A 23,554-nucleotide genomic window follows, 5' to 3' on the forward strand; every position below is an offset into this window, starting at 1 on the left:
CCCACCTGCCCACTTGGCTGCCTCTGTCAGATGAACGAGAGACGCCAGTAGTAGCATGATCCCGGAGTTCTTTCGGTCCCTGGCCAGGCTCCCGAGCTGCCTTCCACTGGATACGAGGCAAATTTGCCATTTGTGACATTTGAGTTCGCCGAGCGATGAAACCTGGTTATAGCTGAAAGCCGTCCTACTGGTTCGACCAAACACGTGCCCCTTGTGCCTCGTAAGTTCCCAATCTTGTCTGAAGTTTCACAATAAAGTTATGGTATTGTAAATGAAACTGACGCGTGGCCGCACAGGAGCAAGCAAGAAAATAGGAAAAGATTATGCATTGTACCTGAGAACCCAACGCCCTCTTAACTCCTTGCTGCAGACTCGTAAACCACTGATTCCATGATGGGTTATTAGTAGATGCTATGCCTGTTTTCCGAACCGCGTTTCCCGTGGGTATCATATTCAATGTTGAATGGAGTGTGTTGTATTATTATGTGGTGCTTTCCGTTAGAAATTGGCAAAATGCTTTCCGGTCTAGTGGAGCACGTTAGCAATCCCGTTGGGAATGTTCGAAAAGAAACCTACCCAGATCATCAAGAAACTGAATAGATAATGTCCTCATCTGGGAGAGAATGTCAAAGTTGGGCTGCAACTGGAGAACCACCGGCTTTCCTGCCTTCTTGCCCGGATTGAAACTGTCGATGCAGTTGATCGGAATGGACACATAACGTTTCAACTCCTTCCGTTGTGAGTTGGCAAAGAAGAGCATGACTTGTTTGCCGTTATGATTACGTAGAATGCGTAGGTTCTGGCTGATGCACTCTTCCCCTCGGCCCTTGGACTTCGCCTCGGCGATGCCTGCTATGAAGACCAATTTTGAACCCAGGACTAATTCTTGGAACTGCACACAATCTGCAAATGGGAATCAGCAAAAATTTCAACCCCTCTTAGAGTATTCTGCTACCCACCATGCCAGTCATCAAAAGTATAAGAGATCTGTGTGAGGAACACGTTGTGGGCCGATTGAACGGTTTGCTCGTCCATGAAGGAAACGCGCAGCGACGACTCGTTCGGGAGCTTTGGATGTTCAAGATGGGGAACTGGAAGCTTGGTATCGTTGACTACAGATGAATCACGACGGGTTAGCATGGTCATCCGCAGGCCCTTTTCGAACACTTACAAGTATGTATCAAAGGAGTCTGCTGACCCGGTCCCCCGCCCAACTCAAGACTCTTCAAACTTCCCGTGGCATCCTTACGTATGTCGATACAAGTGAAGCGTAGCTTGAAGAGTTTACTACTCCGGACGAAGGAGCTGTAATGGCTCTATCAGCGGTTGTCGTCTGCACGGGATACTGGGCAATACGCACATGGTCACAGAATGGTTCAGCGGTAAGCGGCAGGTGTCTTCGTATAAGGAGAAGCATGAAGCCTGCCTCGACCGCGATCCAATTGAAGAAGCCGTACGACTCAGCGGAGGCGGGAAAATGGGCGATGTGGCATAGCTGGGACCGGAAGAGCTCGTGGAGGAAGAGACTATGCTTTCTGGTCGAGATACGGACAGCGGAAGAGGCCAGTCCTCGGCTTCCAAATGGGCGCCTGGGTGGCTCATTGCAGATGCAAGGGACTTTAAGTAGCGACGGACCGGACCCTCAACTGTGCACACTGCAATGTGGCGGGTGACTGACGGGCGACGATCGTGCGGATCCCCAGGAGCTGATCAACGTGTACTAGGGTTGAGGGCACTTGCATCATTCCCAATGTCGACGAGGAGAGTTCCCACAGCACAAGCCGATCCGAAGCAGTGCAAAACGGCTGGTCTTCGCTGATTGAGGGCGAGGTTATAAAGCAAGTGCTTAGTTAGGCAAGCGATAAGGGAACGCTGATGCGGGTGCCATAGGGACCTTATGCCCAGGCCCAGGGCGGGGGAACCACGGACAACGTGCTCGAAAGGCGCCCTGTGATTTGAGACTCCAGCGCGGATGAGTGGAGACGCATCCCTGCGGCCGGTACACCTCGTGGTGATATGGATGGTCCGTGATGCGCTTTCCTAGTCACTGTCAGTGCTTGGAGAGGATGGATTGAAATGTTTTCACGATATCAACCCACCTATTATACGTTGCTGCTTGAGGAACTCGTGGATAGGTACCCGCTCATCCTGGAGTTAGTGCCTCTGTGCGGGTACACAGACTAAAGTGTTGGTGGGTACCTCGAGTCATAGCGAGCGAGCCAGAAGCATAGATTGCGATCCTCCCAGTCTAATCTTTGACTCGGCATTGCATACTCGGGTCGGCAGCAGGATGCAGGGAAGCTTAGGAATGCTGGCCAAAAGCCTATGGCGTGCATGAAGGCAGAGGCATGTTGTTGTATTGTCTGGTCGAGGCATCCCCCGACATCCCGTGGTCATGTGACGTGTATCGGATTCGCCGGCATACCTTACGTAAATCACAAGGCGGCTTGCCAGACTAGCATAATGAGAGCACGACCAACTATCGGTGATACTCGGTCCGTTGGCATACTTGGCTTTGCAGTCTCTCATTGACAGTCATCGCAGAAGAAAGTGGTATTAGTCTATGTACTTCTATACGGACAGCCCTATCTACATGGGGTATCCTAAGATCAGAATGAAACGAAACCATATGCGAGACACCAAAAACACCGGCTAGGCTTCGCAGAGCTGAACAGAAATACAACGCAGGATGGATGCAACCCAAATGACCAGGAAGAATGCAAGCGAGCGAGCGTTGGTAACAAAGAACTGTCGGGGCGCTCTGCCATGGGGTCATGAAATGGGTAAAACCCGCAAAGCCGCCAGAGATTATAGGGTATATAGATGCGAACCGGAAAAAAACAAATATCTTCAAAACCAAGTCAGAGAAAGCCGATCGTACAATCGTACAATAGATGAACGCTTTGTGCAGCGAGGCCAGCGTGCGATGTTGGGACATTAGCAGGCACTCACTTTATGGACAGAAACGCGCCGCGGCCACAGGACCGGGAAAGATGCGGCGATCAAGTCGACGTGACGAACTCGAATGTGCCAAAGTTGAGTGACTCGCTCTTATCATCAGCATATTGCGGAGAGAGATGCGTCAGACGTGAAACATCCAGTTGCGGAATATTGCATGAGTGAAAGCGTCCCATCCAGCTATCACCGTCGGGGTCTCATTGAAACCCCAGCCCACAAACAATGGCCTGCTTTCTGGATGCAAGGGCGGTGACCCTATTCCGCGTGGATGAATCCTCGATGTACAGCAAATGACCGATTCCCTTTACCCAGTCCCGTTCAGTATGTATAGTCTATTGAAGAGGCTTCTGGGCGATGATGCGATAACTGGTTGTCACAAGTCGCATGGTATCCATCTTGATGAAAGCCTCGCCGTCGAGACACAAGCGGTTGATCAGGGTCTTAAAGTGGCGGGGCAACACGTGGGTCTTGACCAGTCCCAAAATGACCTGGCGCATGGAGCGGAAGTAGAAGTCAACCTTGTCGATGAGGGGTGCCTGCAGGCCTCCAACACTGGCATTGTCGGAGCGGACGACAGAGAAGCCGGCATCGGTAAGGGCCTTCTCGAGACTTTCGGGGGTGGGAGTGCCAACAGCACCGATCAGAGGCTTTACGCGACGCATGAGTTCGGTATGCTCGGGGTTGCTCGGATCGTAGTCGGGCAGGCTAACCCAATCGAGGAGGGAGATCTTGGCACCGGGCTTGACGACGCGGTAGATTTCGCGGAAGAGGGAGGGAAGGTCTTTGCACAGACTGAGGGCTTGGATCTGGTAGAAAGCGTCGAAGCTAGCATCCTCGAAGGGCAGGGGAAGGTTGTTAAAGTCCTGGACGACGAAAGAATTGTTGTTGAATCCGAGCTTCTCATTGTAAGTCTTGGCCTGGCCAATCTGATTGGGATCGATGTTGAGTCCCGTGACCTTCGCGCCGGAGTATTGCGTCATGTGCGCGGCCACTCTTCCGCGACCGCAACCCAGGTCCAACACGTGATCGCCGGCGCTAAGGCCGATATCCTGCGCAATTGATTCCTCGTACAACAACTGGTTCTCCAGCACGGTCGCCTTCTTGCTCATAAATGGGGGGATGTACATCTTCTCCACGTCGCCCAGCGCGCACAGGTGGTTGAGCACTCCATAGTACGCCTTGAGGCAGTCGCCAACCTTTGCCTGATAGTCCGGACCTAGCGTCTCAATCATCGCTTTCTCGTCAGACCAGTCGAGATTGTAGATGACGTAGGATGCCATGAAGTCATCGACCTGCTTGGGGGTGAGGTTGTTCAGATACCGGAAGGCCTTCCAAAAGGTCTTCCATCGCTTGGGCGATGCCGAATTGTGCAGATCAGGGCGAGTTTGGGGAAGCTCCTTGTTGGCGAGCTTCTGCTTCTCAACAGCGTCCAGAGAGCTGCTCTCGGAGCTCCGGCCGGACTGGCGCGACGCCAAGACGGTTGTTTGGGTATCCATTTCTTCACGCTATAAGATTAAGAGCTTGATCGCGGCGTTGACAGCAACAAAAAACAACGGCAACAGCAACAGCTGGAAGCAACGACAGCAGTGCGAATTTAGGAGTGAGGGAAGTGTTTTGGGGGAGGGTGGATTGGTGACAGGGCAGTGGGTGAGAGACTAGAGACGGCGGTTATTTTCGTTGTCCAGAAAGTGCCATGCCAGAGTCGCAATGCGATTTCTCCCTCTTTTTTTTTCCCTCGATAGGATGGAAAGGCGGGGCTAGGCTTTAATTTATAAGCACTGCAACGGAGGGATTTTTTTTTTTTCTGACTCCTCTTTCCTGTAACAGTGAGGTGCCTCTGCAACGGCGCTGGGCGGCGCCATCGGGGGGATCTTAATAATATTGATTGATTTGCCGTATGACCTGCCATGGGAAGTTAGCGATGGCCACTGTGGATTAGCCATTGTCACCGGATCTGGAAAGCATCGGAAGAGTCGGAAGTGGCAGGTCCAGAGCAGCACGGGAAGGGACGGCAGCGACGAACCGGAGGATGGAGAATGGAGGAGAGTCATGGGCGATGCGCGTTGGCTCTGGCTCCGTTGTTTGGGATTTGCCTTTGGAGAATAACGGCTACCACTACTTGGACTACGGCGGCAGGGTCATCTCCTCACAGGAATCAGCCCCCCTGTTAGTTTGGCGGTAAACTATTTGCTGGGAGAGGGGGAGGAGCTGTCGCTACTACGCACGTTAACTCTTTGTATTCGACTAGATTATCGACCCTGGAATGAGTCAAGGGTCTGCCGGCCACATCACGGACCTCTTCTCCCCTCTGATCACCAGAGCTACTGTGATGCCACTGGGATGTACTGTACTTCGGATAATTTGTTCACCATTGATTGACTGCAAGCGAGCCTAACAGTTAAATACTACTTTTAGACTCCCGGAGTTTTACCAGCAGAGCCGTTGTTTAACAGCTTGACTGGTAACAGTGGTCGTCTTCATGAAGTGATGCGATGGTTCAGGGAGCTGCTAGTGTTGGAGCTAGTAGAGAATTAGTGTTGTAGAGGAGCTGGGTAGCCCACTTCCCAGGGTACTTACTGTGTACCACTACCACAGTACGTACATGTTTTCTTAGCACCCACCACTACCATTAACTAGTGCCGTGATCCGTCCAGGGTGTTTTGCTGATGGTGTCCACCAAGGCTATCAGCTCTCTAGTCTATACACCGAGCCCGAGCCGTTCGTTTATTTGTTCCTGGCGCGCCAAGCTGTCTCCATCGCGTAGTGGAATGCAAAGGCCCATCACGGATGAGCTGATCAATGGGCACCCGCCGTGCAAAATGAGCACGGCCTTGGCAATCAATGCTTACTTCTCCTCACAAGCAACGCTCCCGAAGCCGGACCACTTCAAATTATGATCTCGAAGGCCTTCATACCCAAGTTTTTATGAGCCAGGCTAAATTTCACTTCTTGTTTTGCCATTTCCGCCTACCTCTGCCCTATAGGGATGTTGCCATGGCTTGGCTTTGAACGAAGGGGCGATTGTTTGAAGTGAGGAGCTATTGACGATCCATTTGTCGGTTCCCTACCTACGGAGGACAATGGTAGGTATTACCCAAGAGTTTCTTGATTATCCCTCATGTTCAGGCCCTATGGTTCCCGAGTGGTCTTGCAAAATTTTTCTTAACGATCGCATCTTTTTTTTTTTTCTCGAACCAGACGGCTTCTGACTGGATCAGGCAATTCACCGCGCCTCGGACTTCCCACCCGAGCATCCGCCCCACCCGCGCCTCGCTCTTCTGGCCGTATTTCCGTTAAACTCTTCATCTCGCTCGTCCGCTAGTCTTCCGTATCCGTATCTCCTGGCTCCGGCTCATCTCCGTCTCTCTGGCCTCCTGTGTCAGACATTGTCTTGGTAAGAAGTGTTCCATTCTTCCTATTCTTCTAGCGACTTCTAGGGTCCCTCGGATCGGGGTTTGCGGCTCGTAGAAGGCAAATTCCCGTTGGTGTTGGATTTTGAAACCTTTTTCACCGATCGCCTTCGTCGTCATCAGCTCGTGGAGACATACTCGAAGTCACTGCGCGATGATCACAAGGTCATCCACCGTTTAATGCGGAGGGGAAGGGAGATTGGCATGTTCTCAGTTCTCACTGCTAGCCAACCGTCCGGGGATGCTGGAGACAAGAGATCTCGTCGTATTTACCTCATGTAGCATGGATTGACGGTCGCATATACGTCGTCGTGGGATGCAAGTCCATCCTGCGGAGTCGGCTAGATTGATGGATTGATTACTCTTACGCGTGTAGGCCAATCTGGAAATGACGTGGCTGGCCTGGCCTGGCCATTATCACACCCGTTATCCTTGCTCGTGCAGGTGCAGCCCAGTGGTCCGACCTCTTCTTTGTCCCTCGTGTGTCATGCCGTCATGGATCGTCGCACGCTTTGATACTACGTGGGACAACAGGAAGAGGCGGATTCTTCCGTCTTATGTGGTATTCGCAATGAACATCATGCGCTTTTTTTCATTGTTAGTACCTTTTTCTCCCTCGCGCTATATTGACAGTACCCACTTCGCTCCACTCTGGCTCCGACTCTATCCTCAACGCGGCAGTCACACCAACAGTAATCCTTGAGAGAGAGAAACCCAGAGAAAGCATGCTTTCGCTTAGTGTCGCTCGTTCCTCGTAAGCCCGAAGATAGACAAATTACCACGATAATCAAAACCAAATTTTATCAAACAAAATATTATCACCAAGGAATAAATAAATAAATAAAAATAAAAACCCTACCCTCACACACACCAGCACGTGACCATCCTGAATCGGCAACAATTTCCGCGTTCCTCCGTACCCTTCATGACCATAGAAAGCATCACCATCACGACAAAGAAACCATCAAACCCAGGTGTATAGCATCAAAAGACGTCCAAATAAGCTTATATTTAAAGCCCAGCCCTCCCCGAACGCCTACAGCAAGCCATCCTCCAAACGGAGCGCACAGCGAGCAGGTTCCAGGCCCACTCTCGCTATTAGGCAGCCAGATATTTCGCCTTCTACTATCCTAACTACTGGGTACATCACAACGGGAAAGGGTAAAGGAGCAAGCGCCAATATAATTCTCGAACCTCAGATCAGCTGTTCGCCCGCGCTGCCGGGTGGCGACTGCATTGGGGGGAACTTCCATCTATTATTCGTTCGGTGGGTTGTGGACGGGAGGGTCGGTGGTGGTGGTGGTGGTGGGATTGCCCTCATGGGTACCGGTGTAGTACTTCTTCTTATGGGATGATCTCGGTGTGCTGAGATGTACCTCCCTGTAGAAGGGCAGGTGTTGTTAGTAGTAGGTTTCTGCTGGGTTCGGTGGGCAGGTAGGTAAGTAGCTGTGGATTCAGGGTCTAGTACTCCGATGGGCTGGGTCCGACTTACTTTACTGACTCCGAGTCGCCTTTGTTTAATTCCGATGGTTGATCCTATTCGTGCGTGCCTTGATCCTGCCTGCTGGTGATTAGTTAGGAAGGATCTTCTTTTTTTCTTTGTCTTATCTAAGCTCTTGCTGCTTTGTCGGGTACTAAGTACTAGATGCACGACCATGTCGGGATGTCTGGCCACTTGAAGAGGGATTTATCGGTTTTTAAGCTTCCTGAATAAGGGGAGAATATCCAATAGTAGCCTAGAATGCTATTCTTAATGCCTGAGTGGAAGTGCTAGACCCAGTGATGTGCTTTTTACCCTGTATTGATGCCCTAGGAACATGTCGGATGTACCGGCAACGATAGCGGAGTTTGATGGATGACAGCTAACCTGACATAGAAATGCAGATCATCCCGAAAATCCCGTTAGTAGGGGTCCTAGAGCTTGAAGTTTTAGTCATAGTAGGTTGCCTTTAGCTGTGGGTTTGTACCAATAGAACGGCAGTTGGGTCTTCCAGCTGTAGTAAGTAAGTAGCTCCCGCGGCAACATGAAACATGACTCGCGAAAATCAGTGTACAAGAAGAGTACAAAGAGATCAGGTGACCATGGCGTTTGCCTCTTGTGGTGTCTGCAGATGTTGCATGCCTCCACTTTGTCTTGAGGTTTTACTGGCCATCTTATGTGTGCATCTCTTTGTTCTTTTCTGCAGGATTTACCGAGTACCATTTTTGCATTCGCTTACAAAGTGCGTGGTAGCTGAAAGCCTATATTTTAATAAATTATGTTATGACCAATGATCTACTTGTGTGTTTTAGTTGTACCATGCTGGCAACCTGTTCGTTCGATGTCGCTAATGCAGCATGGATTGCAGTCGCCAGATTAGCTGACAAATCGTCAAGATGCTCGCACACAGTCTATCTAAAAAGCCTTGCAGCTCCACATTTGTAATTCACATTTACTAATTCTTAATTCCATCTAATTATCAGGTTGACTCTGTCTCTTCCATAACAGCAGTGGAAGTCGGGAGCGGTGTAACGGCCTTTACAGTAGTAATAGATATGGACCGTGAACAAGGCCTTTGTCTTTAATATCAATAATAGAAACTTATATATCAAACCAGAAACAAAATCTGACAGACTATCTGAGAACTCGATCGATACGACTCCTCGAGAAAGGACTTTAGATTGCAACTGATGATGAAACTATAGACATATTTGTGGAAGAATCTAATCTGTCGGAGATACCCGTGAATCCTGTGTACGCAAAATCGGAAGTATCCCACAAAATATAAGGTAGCCTAATGGGTAGCTGTGCCTATAAAAGGGTCTTTATTTTGTAGTACGTGATTATCATATTTGTGAACCTAATCCCGTATTTCATTCATCCAAGGCTCAACTTAGCAATACTATCAATTCACACAAGGAGTTGTAATTCATATTTGTGAGAATGAGTCATTTCTGTCATGCACTGCAGCAATTTTGCTTTTATGCGGATGCCTGGAACTGGCAATGCACTGTATGACGGTGCTAGATGAGAATACAGCTGTGAATATAATCCAGCCTTCAAGATATATGCCGGTGAAAATGGCTAAAGGTACTATATAAAGCTTCGGTGTTGATCTGAAAAAGAGTCCCTTCCAGCTAAGCAACCATGGCGTCCAGGAGCATGGCCGCTGACCCCGATTTATGTTGCACCTTATACTCGGGACCTCTACCTTGGCAACCTATACACACAGAAGATACCTATAGCATGGTATATCATTACGCTCTCTAACGGGTTTCACATCTATGAACAATTTGCCCTAAGCCCCGAAACAAACAGATCACCGTGGTGAAGGGGTACACGAACCCTTCTTGATAGAAAAAGAACACAAGAGCACCTTCCTTCTCTTGCACCAATTTAAGCTACACCCTTCATCACATTCCTGAAACCATCCTTACACTCTACTCATCACCGTTTCATTTACCTATTATTTGCTGCACGGCATTACACTCGCTTGAATATCAGCTATATCCTTATACACCTATAATCATCACACTCCATACACCAGACGTTAGCGATCCTCATTTTTCACCATGCATCCCAGAGTGAGACACACCATCTGCTCTTCTCCAACTTATCCGCAAACTCTGGCTCATATTTTCTCCAGAGGTCCTACAAAAAGAGATATGAAACAGACCAGACCGATCGTCCAAGAGCGCCTATCGAGAAAATGGCCATGGCTGATGCGGTATGGCACTCCAGCCTATCTACATGTTGAACTTTGCCACTGATACATGTACCATGCAATATCTAGGGACGTGAACTACAGCGACTCACCAGAAACATAATGCTCGCTAAACGAAATATAAAGCGCTGGGAATCGGAGCACGAGGACCTTATCGCCCGTTTCTATAATTCCAAGGGAAAGATAGTTGTGCCACCAGTAGTGGCTGAAGAGGCCAATGTGATAGCTCATCATGGCGAAAGTAGTGGTGAAGGCTCTACGCTCGAGGGTGCTACGAATAAACCTGAGCAGACTCCTCCGATTTCCGAGAGTGGCGAGGTCCTGGGAGAGGGTAAAATGGACGTTGATGAGGACGCACAATGTGAGAAAGCCAAAGTTATCGTTGGCAATGCTGATGGTCGCTTACAGGAGGTAGCTACGACTGCTACCACCGGTTGCGACGATCAGCTTCTTCCGGATTCTGGGGACGTTGGGTGTTTGGACGACTTGATGGACTTGTCGGATGAACTGAAGGGGGAGGAGGATTGCTTAGGTAGTGCCCTTGGATCGCTCAAAATTAATGTTTAGGTTGCTGGGTGAGGCGTGTACTGGTTTGATATGGATTGTTGTTGTTGGAATAAGTTGCAGTGGTCTATGCTAGAGAGAGCAGAGTGTTTGTCAAACCTTAGTGTCTTTGCTAATGTCATTGTTGACGCCTTGAAACCTCATATTGCCAATACCAGTTATTTACCTATAGAACTAAGGTGCTCATTCTTTGTCTGAAGATTGGGGAAGGTAGAAGCATTACTAGTAGCTCAAAATCACGCTTCCAAGCCGCACCGCAAGTATTGTCTATCACAACTCGCAACTTCAGGGAAGAACTATATAAACAAAGACAGAATTATATATCAAAAGTGTTATCACACAAATAATTTCCAAAACATGCACTCATCAGAAACTCTACTCTAGGACCCACTCGAAGTCCGACGATACCATAACTCGCGGTCGGGCCGTAAGCTGCACCCTTCGGCACCGGTGGGGATAAGCGGATAGGAACTTGAGGAGTGGGAACCAAAATCTCTTGGTTACTCCACTTTACGCAGTAGCTCAGGCAATGGGGATTAGGCGGGCCGCATACCCGCCGTGTCCAGTTTACGTAGTGCCATGCATATGACGGAGCACAGATGCGACTTGCACATTGGGGGAAAAGGAAGTGCAGTAAGTAGTTGTTATGATAGCCCCTCATTATGCGGGGTCGGGAGTATAAAAAGGTCCTGGGTTCTGTGATTCCACTTACACACAACTTAAATAGCCTATACTGACCAGGAATTCATCGCATTTTGTCTATCGCCTTTATCTTTTCTGCATATCATCTGCTCATCATGGCCACGAGAAGCGATTGCAACGTCCACAGCCCCGAGTTCCGTGAGGCAAAGCCCTCGCAGGGAGATCCTGCTCGTCCTGTTGCTGATCTCTTTCGTCTTGATAATCGCACTATCATAAGTATATCTCCTGGAATCCGGTATTACTGTATTACATGGACCTGCTAACAGCAACGCTTCCATACAGTCACCGGCGCTACCGGCTTCCTAGGCACCATGCTCGCCATTGCGATCCTCGAAAGCGGCGGTGATGTCGTCTGTCTTGATCTCGCACCCGTCCCGGATTCTCCGCATTGGCGTACGTCCTTCCCCATCTTAACTTAATCAAAGAGGGGAGTGCCCCTAACCAGCGTCTGATTACAGATAAAGTCGAAGCCGCCGCGCAAACGCACGCGAGTCAATTAACCTACTACCCCCTCGACGTAACGGACGAATCAGGTGTAGAGAAAACTTTCACCCAGTTCATCCCTACCCTGCGATATCCACTCAAGGGTCTTGTCGCCTGCGCAGGCCTATCCCGCAATGGTCCCGCGACCGAATTCCCCGTCTCGTCGTTTCGCCGGATACTTGATATCAATGTGACGGGGACGTTTCTTATCGCGCAGGCGGCGGCCCGGGAGATGCTCAGAACGAATACTACCGGGAGCATGGTGTTTGTGGCTAGTATGAGTGGTTATGTGTCGAATAAGGTTGGGGCAATATCTTCTCCGGTTGTGTCAGAGAGTGGGCTGACATGGTACTTGTTACTAGGGCGTCGATACAGCCGGATACAACGCCTCCAAGGCGGCCGTTCATCAACTCACGCGGTCCTTAGCTGCCGAGTGGGGATCGAGGGTCGGGATGCCTTTGATTAGGGTTAATTCGCTCTCACCTGGGTATATTCGGACTGCGGCGACGGCAGAAGCGCTTCAGAAGCCAAGGATGGAGAGCCAGTGGGTGGGTGATAACCTGCTGTTTCGGTTGAGTACGGCGGATGAGTTCCGGGCACCGGTGCTTTTCATGCTTGGGGATGGGAGTAGTTTTATGACGGGGGCGGATTTGCGCGTTGATGGGGGGCATTGTGCGTGGTAGAGTTGGTGGGGGGGGGGGGTCTTATCTGTGTTTGGTTTAGCATGGTATGCTATCTTGAAGTATTTAGAGTGACTCCAAGTTGGAATCATATTTTGCTTGATATGAAGAGAGAGTTTTTTTTGTTCTGATTGTCTATCGTTTGAAGGAACAACGGAAGTATAAGATGGGTGACTCCTAGGAAAACAAACAAGCACGAGGACGTAGTCACCTGATCATGGAGAATCTGACGAAAGTGAACGCAGTTGAAATTGTCCTGACACCCATCTATCGGTTTAGTAATACCTTCTACCACTTATGTCCCACAACTTGGGATATAGCCAGCTTCACCATAGCTGATCGGCCTAAAACCCAAAGCGCAACTTCCCATCAGCTTCTCAATCTACGAACCCCCATCTGCCTCACTTTTTTCCCAAATACCATGAGAACGATGACACCTCCAAAAGCTGGGAGCGTAATCAGCCCAGCAGAGCCGAACACCCATCCCGGACCAACTCTATCGTTCCATGGGGCGATGAAGACAGCCGAGAGAACTCCCAAGATAAGCCTCCAAACTCCCATGCCTGCCGACACCTCTGAAACATGGTTCGGGAAACATTCACAGAGATACGTCATTGCAACCGGGAGAAGGGAGATGGCACCGAAAGTGAGGAGAAGAAACCCGAGTGCCAAAAGCACCCAATGGTAATGGTACTCTAAACTAGCACCAAATAGGCCAAGGCCTATGGGAAGCATTATCACTGGGACCCAGAGACAGTGAAGCCGGTATTCTGGGCGCCATTCTGTAGGTTCAATGTCCTGCGACTTGGACTTTCGGTGGAACAGGTTTAAAGGAAGTCTGTCGCTGATGAAGTGGCCGTATAATTCCGCGAGTGCGGTGCCGATTGCTTGGGTGAGCGTGACTGTGGTTCTAAGTTAACGGTCGAAATGAATTAGGGGGAGACAGGGGTTGTACACGAAGCCATCGAAATCTTTGACATTGCGTATCCACCTTCGTCTCGAGGGGCTTCAACGAAGGTGACACCGAGGATAATGGCCATTGAAGCAAAGCCAAAGTCTACCATCATGACGAAACCCACGATTATTGACACAGGAGAAAAGGACACTAGGAAGATATCCAAAAGAATGGATACCTTTTAAATATGAGCCTAAGTTACGAGTGCTGGTGATGCGTTAAGAATAAGACTCACCATGTTCTTCCAGCTTGCTCTAAGCTGTGGTGGAACCGCTCTTCCACGGATATACATGTTCCATTTTTCTTGTGTAAAGGATTGCCGCACTTGTTCTCCCCCCGCAAATGCTGTCTCTTCAATAAAGACAAGGATCAACAGAGCCAACACCCCATTCATGGGTACAGTATACCAGAAAGAGATAGGCCACGAAGCTCTCGCATCAACATATGCACCTAATGTTGGGCCAATTGCAACCCCCAAGAGGAAGGGAATATGCAGTATATGCAGACATTTACCTCGCTGATGTCGGAAGTAAGTCCGCAAGACGAACTCGGAGCCAAGGACTAAAGGTACCCCTGCGCAGAGACCGGCGAAGAGACGAGAGATCACGAACGGAATGTAATCCGATGGACTAGTCATCATGGCAGACCATACCGAGCTGAAAAGGATGCCGATGGTTGACCAGAAAAGACAGAAGCAGGAGCCGTACCTACGGCTAAGAGGGACGACTAGGATAGAGGAGACCATGATCCCAATGAGCCCGCATGAGACCTCTTACCCTCAGCAACATGTTGCTATATCAATGTGTGCTACTTACGGAGAGAGAAATCTGAGTAGCCGTCTTGTGATACAGAGGTGCTTGGAGATATGATCCCTGCATGTTCGTCATAGCAGTGGCTTGACTAGAAAAACAAGCAATAGCCCATATCGAAAGTACACGCGCCTTTCTCGAGGGCTTCCAGTTCTGGTTTCGTCAGGTTTTATTCGCTTAAACTGGACAAAGAACATACCAAGGGATCATTAGGGTCATCTGATGGCTGCGGGTCGAGCACGAGCCCATCAGGGGTGGTTTTGAGGCCATGAACAACCTCCTGGGTCTTCTCCTCATCGAACATTGTCGCAAAGTTGGTGGTTGAGAGATTGTATTCTGCTTCGATGGAGTTTCATAATGGCGGCGGTGGTGGTGAGCCCCTTGCATCTGAAGATACTAAGACCTGAAGTTTGACTTCGACTAGCACCATATTGTACAGATAAGATATCTGTCCCTTGATTGCAGGTCTCATCGCGATGAAATTACTCCGTTGCTATCGGAAAAAAGTTAACAATGAACAATGCATAGGTCGTGCAGCTGGTCCGAGCTCCAGTCCCCTCTCGAGTCGCACTTGCTGCAGTGATACCCAAGCACCCCTCATTCAGCATGAGATAAATATTCTCCAGCTCGTAAGCTCCTGAGATCTTTACTTGTCACTAGGATTAACTCCATATAGGCACAATGACCCTAACCGAGACGCCCTTCACCATCGACAACCTTCCCTACGGTGTAATCTCCACCCCGGAGACACCAACTCGAAGATGCGCGACTATTCTGGAGGACGATGTCATAGATCTGAGTGCACTTGAGAAGGATGGATATTTCAAGTCGATTCCAGGATTCAAAAGCGAAGTCTTTTCTATGGTATCTGATAGACACCAGTCCCTCCTTGATTTTCTAATAAACAAGGCCTAATCTCTACAGCCAACTTTGAACAAGTTCGCCTCTCTTCCCAAAGAAGCCCACGTACAGACCAGAGCAGCGCTTGTCGACCTTCTCTCCGACAATGATATCCGCAAAAAATATGCCATTCCCCTCTCAAAAGTGCAAAACCACCTCCCAATGGAAACCAAGAACTTCAGCGACTTTTACTGTTCGTTCGAACACACCAGAAACGTACGTCTACCCCATCATCACTCTCTACATTCAGACACTCAAAACACCAGTGCTCCGAACTCTTCTCCATGAAGCCTCCAGCCTCATGGTTTGTCATTCCCTCTGTCTACAACGGACGGCAAAGCAGTCTCCGCATCTCCGGCACTCCGATCCGACGACCCTGGGGCGTGACGCTCGACTCCAACAAACCCAACGACCCACCAGCTTTCAGACCCAGCGCACGCTTCGACTTTGAGCTAGAAATCGGCGTTTACCTATCCCATCCACTTCCCCCAGGCGAGATCCTCAACATCAACAACGCAAAGGACCACGTCTTCGGACTAGTCATCCTGAATGACTGGTCTGCAAGGGATATCCAGACATACGAGATGGCACCACTGGGCCCATTCCACAGCAAGGGCTCGGGAACGAGCATCTCACCATGGATTGTGCCTATCGAGGCATTGGAGGGGTCACATTGTAATGCGAGGGTGCAGGACCCGGCACCCTTGAAACACCTAGCATGGAAGGGCAAGGAAAGCGAGGCAACATTCGACATTGAATTGAAAGCGAGGGTTATCAGTAAGCCTTCCCCTCACCGCTCCTCGTCATCGCCCCTCCACTCTTGGGCCACCATGACACGACACTGAGAGATTTACAGGAAACGGAAAATCCTACACCGTCACAGAAACAAATCTAAAGGAGCTTTACTGGACTCCGTTCCAGCAGGTTACCCATCTCTGTAGTGCAGGCGAGGGTCTCTCAACCGGAGATATCTTCGGCACGGGCACCATAACCAGCGATGTATGTAACACCCCCCTTGTTCTCTACCATCATATTACTATATAGATTTATACAACACTAACTAACAACCAATAAAAGCGCCTCAACGCCCAAGGCGAACAAATCGGAGTCGCCTGCCTCCTAGAGCGAGGACTGAAAAGAAACATCCTCTCCGAAGCCAGCAAGGACGGGCTCGAGTTCCTTGCAGACGGAGACGAAGTCATCATGGAAGGATGGTGCGTTAACCGGCTCACGGGGGGTAAATTCGGGTTTGGAGAGTGTCGTAGTATCATCCTTCCTGCTTTGAGGGAGGGATCTTGGGAGTGAGTACTAGTGACCTATCTAGCTATGCGGGGTCTTTGCCTGCTACGTACGATAGGTTGGAATGCGCATTTCTTATCACATCGACTATCGGCGAAAGTGACAGGCATGGATGGAAATGATGCTATTTATCGAGTCCTAATCTAGTATCTTTCCTATCCGGGTCGAGACACTTGAAATGATCAGACTGTCTACAAACCCAATAATAGTAGCTGATGAGTATATTTCCCACTATTTTCAAGTTTAATCATTGGTGAGTACTATTTGGTAGTAGACCATAAGGTAAAAAATCCTCCGAGATAGTTAGTACAATTTCCTCCGACTGGCATTTGCAGTTAGTTACTTTCCTCCCCTGTCTAAGTACTCCTAACCCCCTTGCTAGCTAGGCTGACATCAATTTCTTCGGACAATGACCACCCACCAGCAAGACTGAACCAAGATACATATTGGCATCGTGGATAAAGAAAATTGAAAATTGAATTTTGTGACGATGAGTATCATATAAGGGATAAGAATTAAATTAGAAGATTAATGTAGTAGATACTATATAATAATTCTCAACACCCATCCATTTCTCTGTGAAACTCAGAATTTATTCATTTCAGTTATTATGGGATAGAAGAAGTGAGGGGGTGCGGTTTAGGAGAGGAGAGGTCGAGTGTCAAACACGGCTTTATTATTGGGACAGGATGAAATTTCTATGGAGGGATCTATTACGAGTATTTTGATGCGGGATATATTATGGCGACAGGGACTGGAGGGAATTAATGGGGAGCAATCGGAAGGACAGGAACGGGAGAGGGAAAAGGGGAAGAAGAGAAAGAGGGGAAAGAAAGCGCGGGGGCGGCCACATATGCGGCATCATCGAACATCGTGTGCTCTTTTCTTTTCAACTACAACCATGTCAAAAATCCCAAATAATATGAGGGAAAACACTCGCTTTGAATTCATTCTAGGCTAGAATTTTGATTCTAATGGTCATCAAGCGTTATCATCAACTTTCATCCGTCTAAAGACCGATATCCAACCGGCGCTACGAATTCAGGGCATCTCACACGAGGTGGCAGAGACGGTGTGCAACCGCATCACTCATGCTTGGGCTTTTTCGACAAGAGTCAAATCTCCCGCGCCCGTACGAGTCCTCTGGTCGACACGACAAGGCATCGTCCCTGGTCGGAATAAACCGTACTCAGGTGCTGACGATTTTCAGGCGCTGTCGCGGTTGCGTCGATGTACCAAGTTCATCCCAGTGCATTTGCCACTAGGATCCCATCCGTCACCTCCGTTGTGTCTGGCCTCTAGTTCTCGAGGCTGACCTTGACCTTCTTCTCCGGAGGGGGAATGACCTCCTCCTCAGCCGCGCCGGTGAGCGTGGGGAGCTCGTTGACGGCTTCCTTGATGATGTCCAAGGCCTTCTGGACCTCCTCATCGGTGATCACCAAGGGTGGTGCCAGACGGATGATGTTTTCGTGAGTCGGCTTAGCCTGGAGGGGAGGTTAGTATTTGACCTAAAATTAAAGGCGACAGCATTAACTTACCAGCAACCCCTTCGTTTTGAGCAGCATGCAGAGGTCCCACGCAGAGTGGCCGTTGGTCTTGGACTCATCAATGACAATAGCATTGAGCAGACCCTTGCCGCGCACCGTCTGGATGATGGGGCTCTTAATGGCCTGCAGACCGTCGCGGAAGACGTGACCGAGCTTCTCGGCGCGCTCGACCATGTTCTCCTCCTGGACGACCTCCAGGGCTCTGATAGCGACCGCACAGGCCAGCGGGTTACCTCCATAGGTCGAACCGTGGGTGCCCGGCTCGATAGTGAGCATGACATCCTTGCGGCCCAGCACGCAGGACACGGGGTACATGCCACCGGAGATGGCCTTGCCCAGCAGCACCATGTCAGGCTTGATGCCGCTCCACTCGTGGCAGAGCAGCTTACCAGTACGGGCAATACCAGTCTGAATCTCATCGCAGATCAACAGAACGTTGTGCTTGTCGCACAGGGCTCTGGCCTCCTGCAGGTAATCCTCGTCGGGGACAACAATTCCAGCCTCGCCCTGAATGGGCTCCACCAAGAAGGCGGCGAGGTTGGGACCCGCCTTCTCGAAGGCCTCCCGTAAGGCGGCCTTATCGTTGTAGGCGATAGGCTTGTCCGTTCCGGGAATGGTGCAGCCGATACCGGGCAGGTAAGGGCCATAGTTCTCGCGCGACTCGGGGTCAGAAGATAAGGAGATAGCAGCGAACTAAACCAGGGAACACCGGTCAGTCTGGATCAAATTTCAATTACACAGGGCGATATTCCGGTACTTACTGTGCGTCCGTGGAAGTTGTTCTCCGCACTCAGGACCACCGCCTGGTTCTCGGGAATTCCCTTCACCTTATAACCCCACTTGCGGGCGATCTTGATACCAGTCTCGACCGCCTCCGCACCGGTGTTCATGGGCAGGACCATGTCGAAGCCAAAGTACTTGGTCACGAACTCGGCAAACCGGGGGAAGACATCGTTGTAAAAGGCACGGGAACTGAGAGTCAAACGGGAGGCCTGATCAACGAGAGCCGCCACCAGCTTGGGGTGGCAGTGACCCTGGTTGACAGCGGAGTACGCAGACAGGAAATCGAGGTATTGACGACCCTCGGGGTCCCAGACTGTGGTGCCCTGGGCACGAGCGAAGACGATGGGGAGTGGGTGGTAGTTGTGGGCAGCGAAGTCTTTCTCAGCCTGGATGGCCTCTTGAGTAGTGGAGGCATGGTAGGAACTGATGCCATTGTGGCCGTTAGTTCCATTGGTACCGTTGGACGCCATGGTGTGAGAGAAGAATCAGGGACAATTTAAGGAAGCAGTGGTCAGAGGATGAGAGGCTATGAGAGGCTGGTATGTGGGCAGAGGAAGAAAGATGTGAGAGCAGTATAAGAGGAAGAGGAAGGACTGAGGGGGTATCTGGGAAGTATAAGATAAGAAAGAAAGAACAGACGAAGTAGAGAGAAGGGGGGACACGGTATAAGAAGGGTTGAGGCAGGGGAGGAGAGGAGTGCAGCAGTGACAGGAAGGCTTTTACCAATTTGGCTGGCAAACAGACGAATTGTGGTAGACAGGAAATTTGCGAGGCCGAAGCTACACCGTTAAGCGCAGGTGGACGCGGAGAAGACTCCTAAGTGCAGGTGGAAGCGATCATGATGTCTTTCTGACTAAGGCGGGCGGCTCCGCTCCACTTCCTGGTGGCCTGGGTTTTCTGGCCGCCTTCCTTGGAGGTTCTGGGCAGCCACTCATCATCCCGACAATTACTCTTTTCTTCTCCTCCCACTCAACTCTCAAGACCCACGGAGCGGATCTCGACGCTTGTTATCGGTCCGACCCAGTCCAGACTGAGAACGCGAAATTGATTGGTTGGTTGGCTGTCTGAGAAAGGAACCAAGTGGTATCTTCTGCTTTCCCTTTTCCGCTTTCCCCCTGTAAACAAAACTAAACCAACAAAAGATGGCAGTTTTATCGTGACCTGTAAAACTTGGCAGTTCACTGTGACTATTACTACTACTAGTGACTATTCTACATAGTGACTAGTGACTAGCGGCTGCACTGAACTAGTGCTGCACGCCGTGGTACCTTCCCAATCCACCCAACCACTTCCATCACAATTGTCATTTTTCATCCCTGGATCCATAACTTAATCATCCCAGAAAATCTGGGGTGTGTGTGTGTGTGTGTGTGCCTGACTAGTAAATAATTCCCCCGATCATCCATCATGTCTGGGATTCGTCGTCGGCGGAGAGCCTCTTCTTCAACAGCCTCCTCCTTTTCCTCCCCCTCATCCTTATCGGACAGCGACTACATCGCCGACGCTGATGTCTCCGATCCCGATGCCTCTCTTCTGTATGATTCCTCCTCCCGCTCTGGTCACCTGAGGCCATCCTCTTTGTCTTCCTCCTTCTTCCCCTCCTTATCCTCCTTATCTTCCTCCTCCGCCTTCCTCCTCTCCACCCCGCCATCCTCGCTTCGCATCTTCCTCTTCCTCATCGCCTTCCGTCTGGTCAATGCTTGGACCGTCCGGACCTTTTTCCAACCCGATGAGTTCTTCCAATCTCTCGAGCCCGCTTGGCGGGCCGCATTCGGAGACGACCATGCGCCTTGGATCACTTGGGTGAGTTCTCCCTTTCCATTGGAGCATTCCGCTCTGTACCTCCCTGCATCTTCCAAGAAACCCGGTGTCATCATCACAACTCTTCAGCCAATCTGCTGGGGCTCTGCAAGACTAATAATCAATGACGACGTCCTTGTGCAGGAATGGCGCCACCAGCTGAGATCTTCCCTACACCCTCTTCTCTTTACCGCTGTTTATGCCACCACCGATCTGCTCGCTCGCCTACTCCACATTTCCCCTGCATGGCAAGCGGAATGCCTAGTTGTCGCCCCCAAGGTTGCCCAAGCCGTTATCGCTGCCGTTGGTGACCTATATACCTGGCGATTGGCTTGTCGCGTGTATGATCCTATGTCTCACGAGGCCTGGGCTGCAGTATGTCTCAGATCTCCAGCCAGCATGCGTCTCATCAGGACTAATCACAGAATATAGCTGGCATTGACCATCGTGAGTCCTTGGCAATGGTTCTGCTCCACAAGGACCTTGTCGAATTGCCTGGAGACCTCCCTTACCATTGCTGCTCTTTATCTGTGGCCATGGGTATGGTCGTTGGATCCCTCAACCACCACCCAACCAAAAGGGTCGCCCTCACGTAGCCTCAAGCCCCAGCCGGACGAGGACCAGTCTGACACGGCTGTCCTGAGCAGGTACGACCTTATATTTTCACCCAGCTTTGTGAAAATAAACTAACTCTATCTCTGGGGACAGGCTTCGACGATGCCTTGTGCTGGCGGCTGTGGCATGTATACTGCGACCCACTAACGTTCTGATCTGGATAGTACTTGCTAGCCTGTTGTTGTACCGGAGCACTCCCCTTCGACGGGCGACGCTTGTCCGCGAAGCTCTACTTTGCGGGTGAGCTTAACGGTTCCCTCCATTTGTTTCAAGTACGCAACTACTTCTAACACTCTTACAGCTCAGCTGTTTTGGCGGTGTCAACTACAGCAGATCGGTTCTTCTACGGATTCTGGACTTTCCCACCCCTACGGTTCCTGTACTTCAACCTTGCCCAATCGCTGGCGGTCTTCTATGGAAAGAATGATTGGCACTACTATTTGTCTCAGGGGCTTCCCCTCCTCTTGACTACAGCCTTGCCCTTCGCCGTTGTGGGCTTATACCATTCAGTAACCCGACCGCGATCGGGTGAACTTAGCGAGTTGCAGGCTTCGATGCAGGTTCAGCTTGCTTCGGTGTGCCTCATCATGATCATTGGGTTGTCGCAGATATCGCACAAGGAGGTGCGATTCATCTATCCATTGCTGCCCTCGCTGCATGTCCTCACTGCACCTGCTCTGGTGAAATTCTTCCGTCCCGCGGTCACCGCGGGAAGTCAGAGACACACCCCCAGACGGCTAACCTTTGTTTTCTTGCTACTGGCGAACGCCGTCATTGCGCTCTATACGACGGTCATCCATGCATCCGGCCCAGCAGCCGTGTTGTCCTACCTTCGGGACCAGCGACAAATTCATGGCTCCACCGATATGACCGATACTTCTCAGCCCGGGATCACAGCCGGGTTCCTCATGCCTTGCCATAGCACTCCTTGGCGCTCACATATGGTCTACCCCACCATCAGCGCCTGGGCACTATCCTGCGAGCCTCCTGTCGGCCTCGACGCGTCCGAGAAAGCTACGTACTTGGACGAGGCGGACCAGTTCTACGCCGATCCTGAGCAGTTTCTGCGCACGAACATGGTTGGCGGTCTGCGCCGATTCCCTCGAAGGCCATCCTATGACAAGTATAATTGGAAATCTTCGCAGTTGCCCACACAGTACCAGTCTAAAACCCCTCACGAATGGCCCGATTACCTCATATTCTTCGCCCAACTAGAACCCACCCTACAGAGTCTCCTCCGCTTCTCTGCATACAAGGAATGCCACCGCACCTGGAACACCGCCTGGCATGACGACTGGCGCCGTCGGGGCGACATAGTCGTTTGGTGCGTTGACCCGTCCGAACAAGCCGCCCGGGACAGTGTGTACATACAACGCCAGCGCGAGAGCCGGGATCTTCACTTCGATCGCATCGTGCAAGCTTTCACCAAGCCCACGCACAAGCAACGTCTAGCGCAGTTCTGGAAATCCATATTCTCAAGCCAGTCCCAATCGTCCTGGTCGTGGTCATGGCCCTGGCAGCGCCGCAAACGCACAACCCTTTTCGGGTTTGAGTTGCCGGCCTGGCCGTTCTCAAAGTCGTCAAGAAAGTCATCATCTTGGTCATTCCCCGCCTGGGAAGAGCTAAACCGGCGGATGAACGATCGGGCAAACTGGGCTTAGTAGCTTTGATGCGTGCACATATAGTCGGGAAGATATGATCTGTGTTACTATACTAAGCTGTATATTCATCTGTGAACATTTTGGAATAATACCTCGGATACCTTTACATAGTTTGATACGGAAGATTTTGCCACGTTGTATCCTATTCAAAATACCATGTATCATATACCATATACCCAAGTCGCTATATAATTGAATTTTGCCCTACTATCATCCAAATATATATCCACCAACTACTAGAAACGTTTTATCTCTATGCAACAATTTCCCCGATGAAGTGAACAGAGCAAGAAGGAACCACTATATACTTTTCCACCACAGAAAAAGCCGGCTGAAAACAAAAATAGAAATTGAAGAAAGATATAAGTAGTTGATACTCAATGATCGCACCACCAGACCAACTACAAAGCAAATATAGGGATATAGATATATACCGCGTAAACCCTCAAAACATAGAAACAAAAAACAAACACAACGCCAAAAATGCAATCAGCTAAACTAATCTACTTTACACTCGCCTCACCAAGTCCAGATTCCCTTCCAGACCATATAAAAATAGTGGAAGTCCCGAGTCGACGAGTTCACAAGTAAAGGCACAAGGGTTATATATATAATCAAAGGAAGAATGTGCAATAGATAGAAGATGTGTAGATTTGTTCCAAAAGTGAAAGATAAGGGATGAAC

General features: G+C 50.1%; 9 protein-coding genes across 9 annotated transcripts; 4 read left to right on the forward strand and 5 right to left on the reverse strand.

The window, feature by feature from the left end:
• Positions 1–310: 310 nt before the first annotated feature.
• Positions 311–1,861, reverse strand: BO87DRAFT_235256 (uncharacterized protein). Its single transcript, XM_025618789.1, has 5 exons — positions 1,361–1,861; positions 1,172–1,305; positions 960–1,112; positions 577–903; positions 311–525 (listed from the first exon to the last, which is right to left on the reverse strand). The coding sequence occupies exons 1-5, from the start codon at positions 1,600–1,602 to the stop codon at positions 482–484; spliced, it is 900 nt and encodes a 299-aa protein (XP_025481705.1). The 5' UTR covers positions 1,603–1,861; the 3' UTR covers positions 311–481.
• Positions 1,862–3,206: 1,345 nt separating this feature from the next.
• On the reverse strand, positions 3,207–4,590 carry BO87DRAFT_235321 (class I SAM-dependent methyltransferase). The gene has a single exon (XM_025618791.1). It carries the CDS (start codon positions 4,452–4,454, stop codon positions 3,291–3,293), a length of 1,164 nt encoding a protein of 387 aa, XP_025481706.1. The 5' UTR covers positions 4,455–4,590; the 3' UTR covers positions 3,207–3,290.
• A 2,727-nt stretch (positions 4,591–7,317) lies between these two features.
• BO87DRAFT_235358 (uncharacterized protein) lies at positions 7,318–8,103 on the reverse strand. The gene is made up of 2 exons (XM_025618792.1): positions 7,861–8,103; positions 7,318–7,782 (listed from the first exon to the last, which is right to left on the reverse strand). The coding sequence occupies exons 1-2, from the start codon at positions 8,023–8,025 to the stop codon at positions 7,564–7,566; spliced, it is 384 nt and encodes a 127-aa protein (XP_025481707.1). The 5' UTR covers positions 8,026–8,103; the 3' UTR covers positions 7,318–7,563.
• Positions 8,104–10,057: 1,954 nt separating this feature from the next.
• BO87DRAFT_423883 (uncharacterized protein) lies at positions 10,058–10,639 on the forward strand (the record flags this gene model as incomplete). The annotated part of the gene is made up of 2 exons (XM_025627198.1): positions 10,058–10,075; positions 10,142–10,639. 2 exons carry the CDS (start codon positions 10,058–10,060, stop codon positions 10,637–10,639), a joined length of 516 nt encoding a protein of 171 aa, XP_025481708.1.
• A 735-nt stretch (positions 10,640–11,374) lies between these two features.
• BO87DRAFT_330151 (oxidoreductase) lies at positions 11,375–12,504 on the forward strand (the record flags this gene model as incomplete). The annotated part of the gene is made up of 4 exons (XM_025620282.1): positions 11,375–11,554; positions 11,621–11,731; positions 11,797–12,122; positions 12,184–12,504. Exons 1-4 carry the CDS (start codon positions 11,434–11,436, stop codon positions 12,502–12,504), a joined length of 879 nt encoding a protein of 292 aa, XP_025481709.1. The 5' UTR covers positions 11,375–11,433.
• Positions 12,505–12,870: 366 nt separating this feature from the next.
• Positions 12,871–14,569, reverse strand: BO87DRAFT_354453 (polyamine transporter; the record flags this gene model as incomplete). Its single annotated transcript, XM_025621285.1, has 7 exons — positions 12,871–13,403; positions 13,457–13,634; positions 13,692–13,906; positions 13,970–14,112; positions 14,164–14,225; positions 14,272–14,418; positions 14,465–14,569. 7 exons carry the CDS (start codon positions 14,567–14,569, stop codon positions 12,871–12,873), a joined length of 1,383 nt encoding a protein of 460 aa, XP_025481710.1.
• Positions 14,570–14,941: 372 nt separating this feature from the next.
• On the forward strand, positions 14,942–16,611 carry BO87DRAFT_354455 (2-hydroxyhepta-2,4-diene-1,7-dioate isomerase). Its single transcript, XM_025621286.1, has 5 exons — positions 14,942–15,129; positions 15,190–15,381; positions 15,432–15,942; positions 16,022–16,164; positions 16,243–16,611. Exons 1-5 carry the CDS (start codon positions 14,947–14,949, stop codon positions 16,468–16,470), a joined length of 1,257 nt encoding a protein of 418 aa, XP_025481711.1. The 5' UTR covers positions 14,942–14,946; the 3' UTR covers positions 16,471–16,611.
• Positions 16,612–17,401: 790 nt separating this feature from the next.
• Positions 17,402–19,573, reverse strand: car2 (ornithine-oxo-acid transaminase). The gene is made up of 3 exons (XM_025622818.1): positions 18,773–19,573; positions 18,003–18,704; positions 17,402–17,948 (listed from the first exon to the last, which is right to left on the reverse strand). The coding sequence occupies exons 1-3, from the start codon at positions 19,262–19,264 to the stop codon at positions 17,763–17,765; spliced, it is 1,380 nt and encodes a 459-aa protein (XP_025481712.1). The 5' UTR covers positions 19,265–19,573; the 3' UTR covers positions 17,402–17,762.
• A 628-nt stretch (positions 19,574–20,201) lies between these two features.
• gpi10 (putative glycosylphosphatidylinositol-alpha 1,2 mannosyltransferase) lies at positions 20,202–22,870 on the forward strand (the record flags this gene model as incomplete). Its single annotated transcript, XM_025619268.1, has 5 exons — positions 20,202–20,597; positions 20,655–20,969; positions 21,027–21,241; positions 21,303–21,449; positions 21,511–22,870. 5 exons carry the CDS (start codon positions 20,202–20,204, stop codon positions 22,868–22,870), a joined length of 2,433 nt encoding a protein of 810 aa, XP_025481713.1.
• Positions 22,871–23,554: the final 684 nt, after the last annotated feature.

The sequence above is a fragment of the Aspergillus neoniger genome (assembly GCF_003184625.1).
Source record: "Aspergillus neoniger CBS 115656 unplaced genomic scaffold BO87scaffold_9, whole genome shotgun sequence".
Taxonomy (NCBI): domain Eukaryota; kingdom Fungi; phylum Ascomycota; class Eurotiomycetes; order Eurotiales; family Aspergillaceae; genus Aspergillus; species Aspergillus neoniger.

Excerpts from the sequence above, each read along its gene's own strand:
- BO87DRAFT_235256 (XM_025618789.1), bottom strand. The coding sequence starts at position 1,602 with ATGAGCCACCCAGGCGCCCATTTGGAAGCCGAGGACTGGCCTCTTCCG. Across the intron at positions 904-959 it reads TACTTTTGATGACTGGCATG|ATTGTGTGCAGTTCCAAGAA; the intron begins GTGGGTAGCAGA and ends TCCCATTTGCAG. Across the intron at positions 526-576 it reads TCAGTTTCTTGATGATCTGG|ACCGGAAAGCATTTTGCCAA; the intron begins GTAGGTTTCTTT and ends GTGCTCCACTAG.
- BO87DRAFT_354455 (XM_025621286.1), top strand. The coding sequence starts at position 14,947 with ATGACCCTAACCGAGACGCCCTTCACCATCGACAACCTTCCCTACGGT. Across the intron at positions 15,382-15,431 it reads CGTTCGAACACACCAGAAAC|TGCTCCGAACTCTTCTCCAT; the intron begins GTACGTCTACCC and ends TCAAAACACCAG. Across the intron at positions 16,165-16,242 it reads CGGGCACCATAACCAGCGAT|CGCCTCAACGCCCAAGGCGA; the intron begins GTATGTAACACC and ends AACCAATAAAAG.
- car2 (XM_025622818.1), bottom strand. The coding sequence starts at position 19,264 with ATGGCGTCCAACGGTACCAATGGAACTAACGGCCACAATGGCATCAGT. Across the intron at positions 18,705-18,772 it reads ACAACTTCCACGGACGCACA|TTCGCTGCTATCTCCTTATC; the intron begins GTAAGTACCGGA and ends TCCCTGGTTTAG. Across the intron at positions 17,949-18,002 it reads TCAAAACGAAGGGGTTGCTG|GCTAAGCCGACTCACGAAAA; the intron begins GTAAGTTAATGC and ends CCTCCCCTCCAG.
- BO87DRAFT_235358 (XM_025618792.1), bottom strand. The coding sequence starts at position 8,025 with ATGGTCGTGCATCTAGTACTTAGTACCCGACAAAGCAGCAAGAGCTTA. Across the intron at positions 7,783-7,860 it reads GGCGACTCGGAGTCAGTAAA|AAACCTACTACTAACAACAC; the intron begins GTAAGTCGGACC and ends CGAACCCAGCAG.
- BO87DRAFT_235321 (XM_025618791.1), bottom strand. The coding sequence starts at position 4,454 with ATGGATACCCAAACAACCGTCTTGGCGTCGCGCCAGTCCGGCCGGAGC.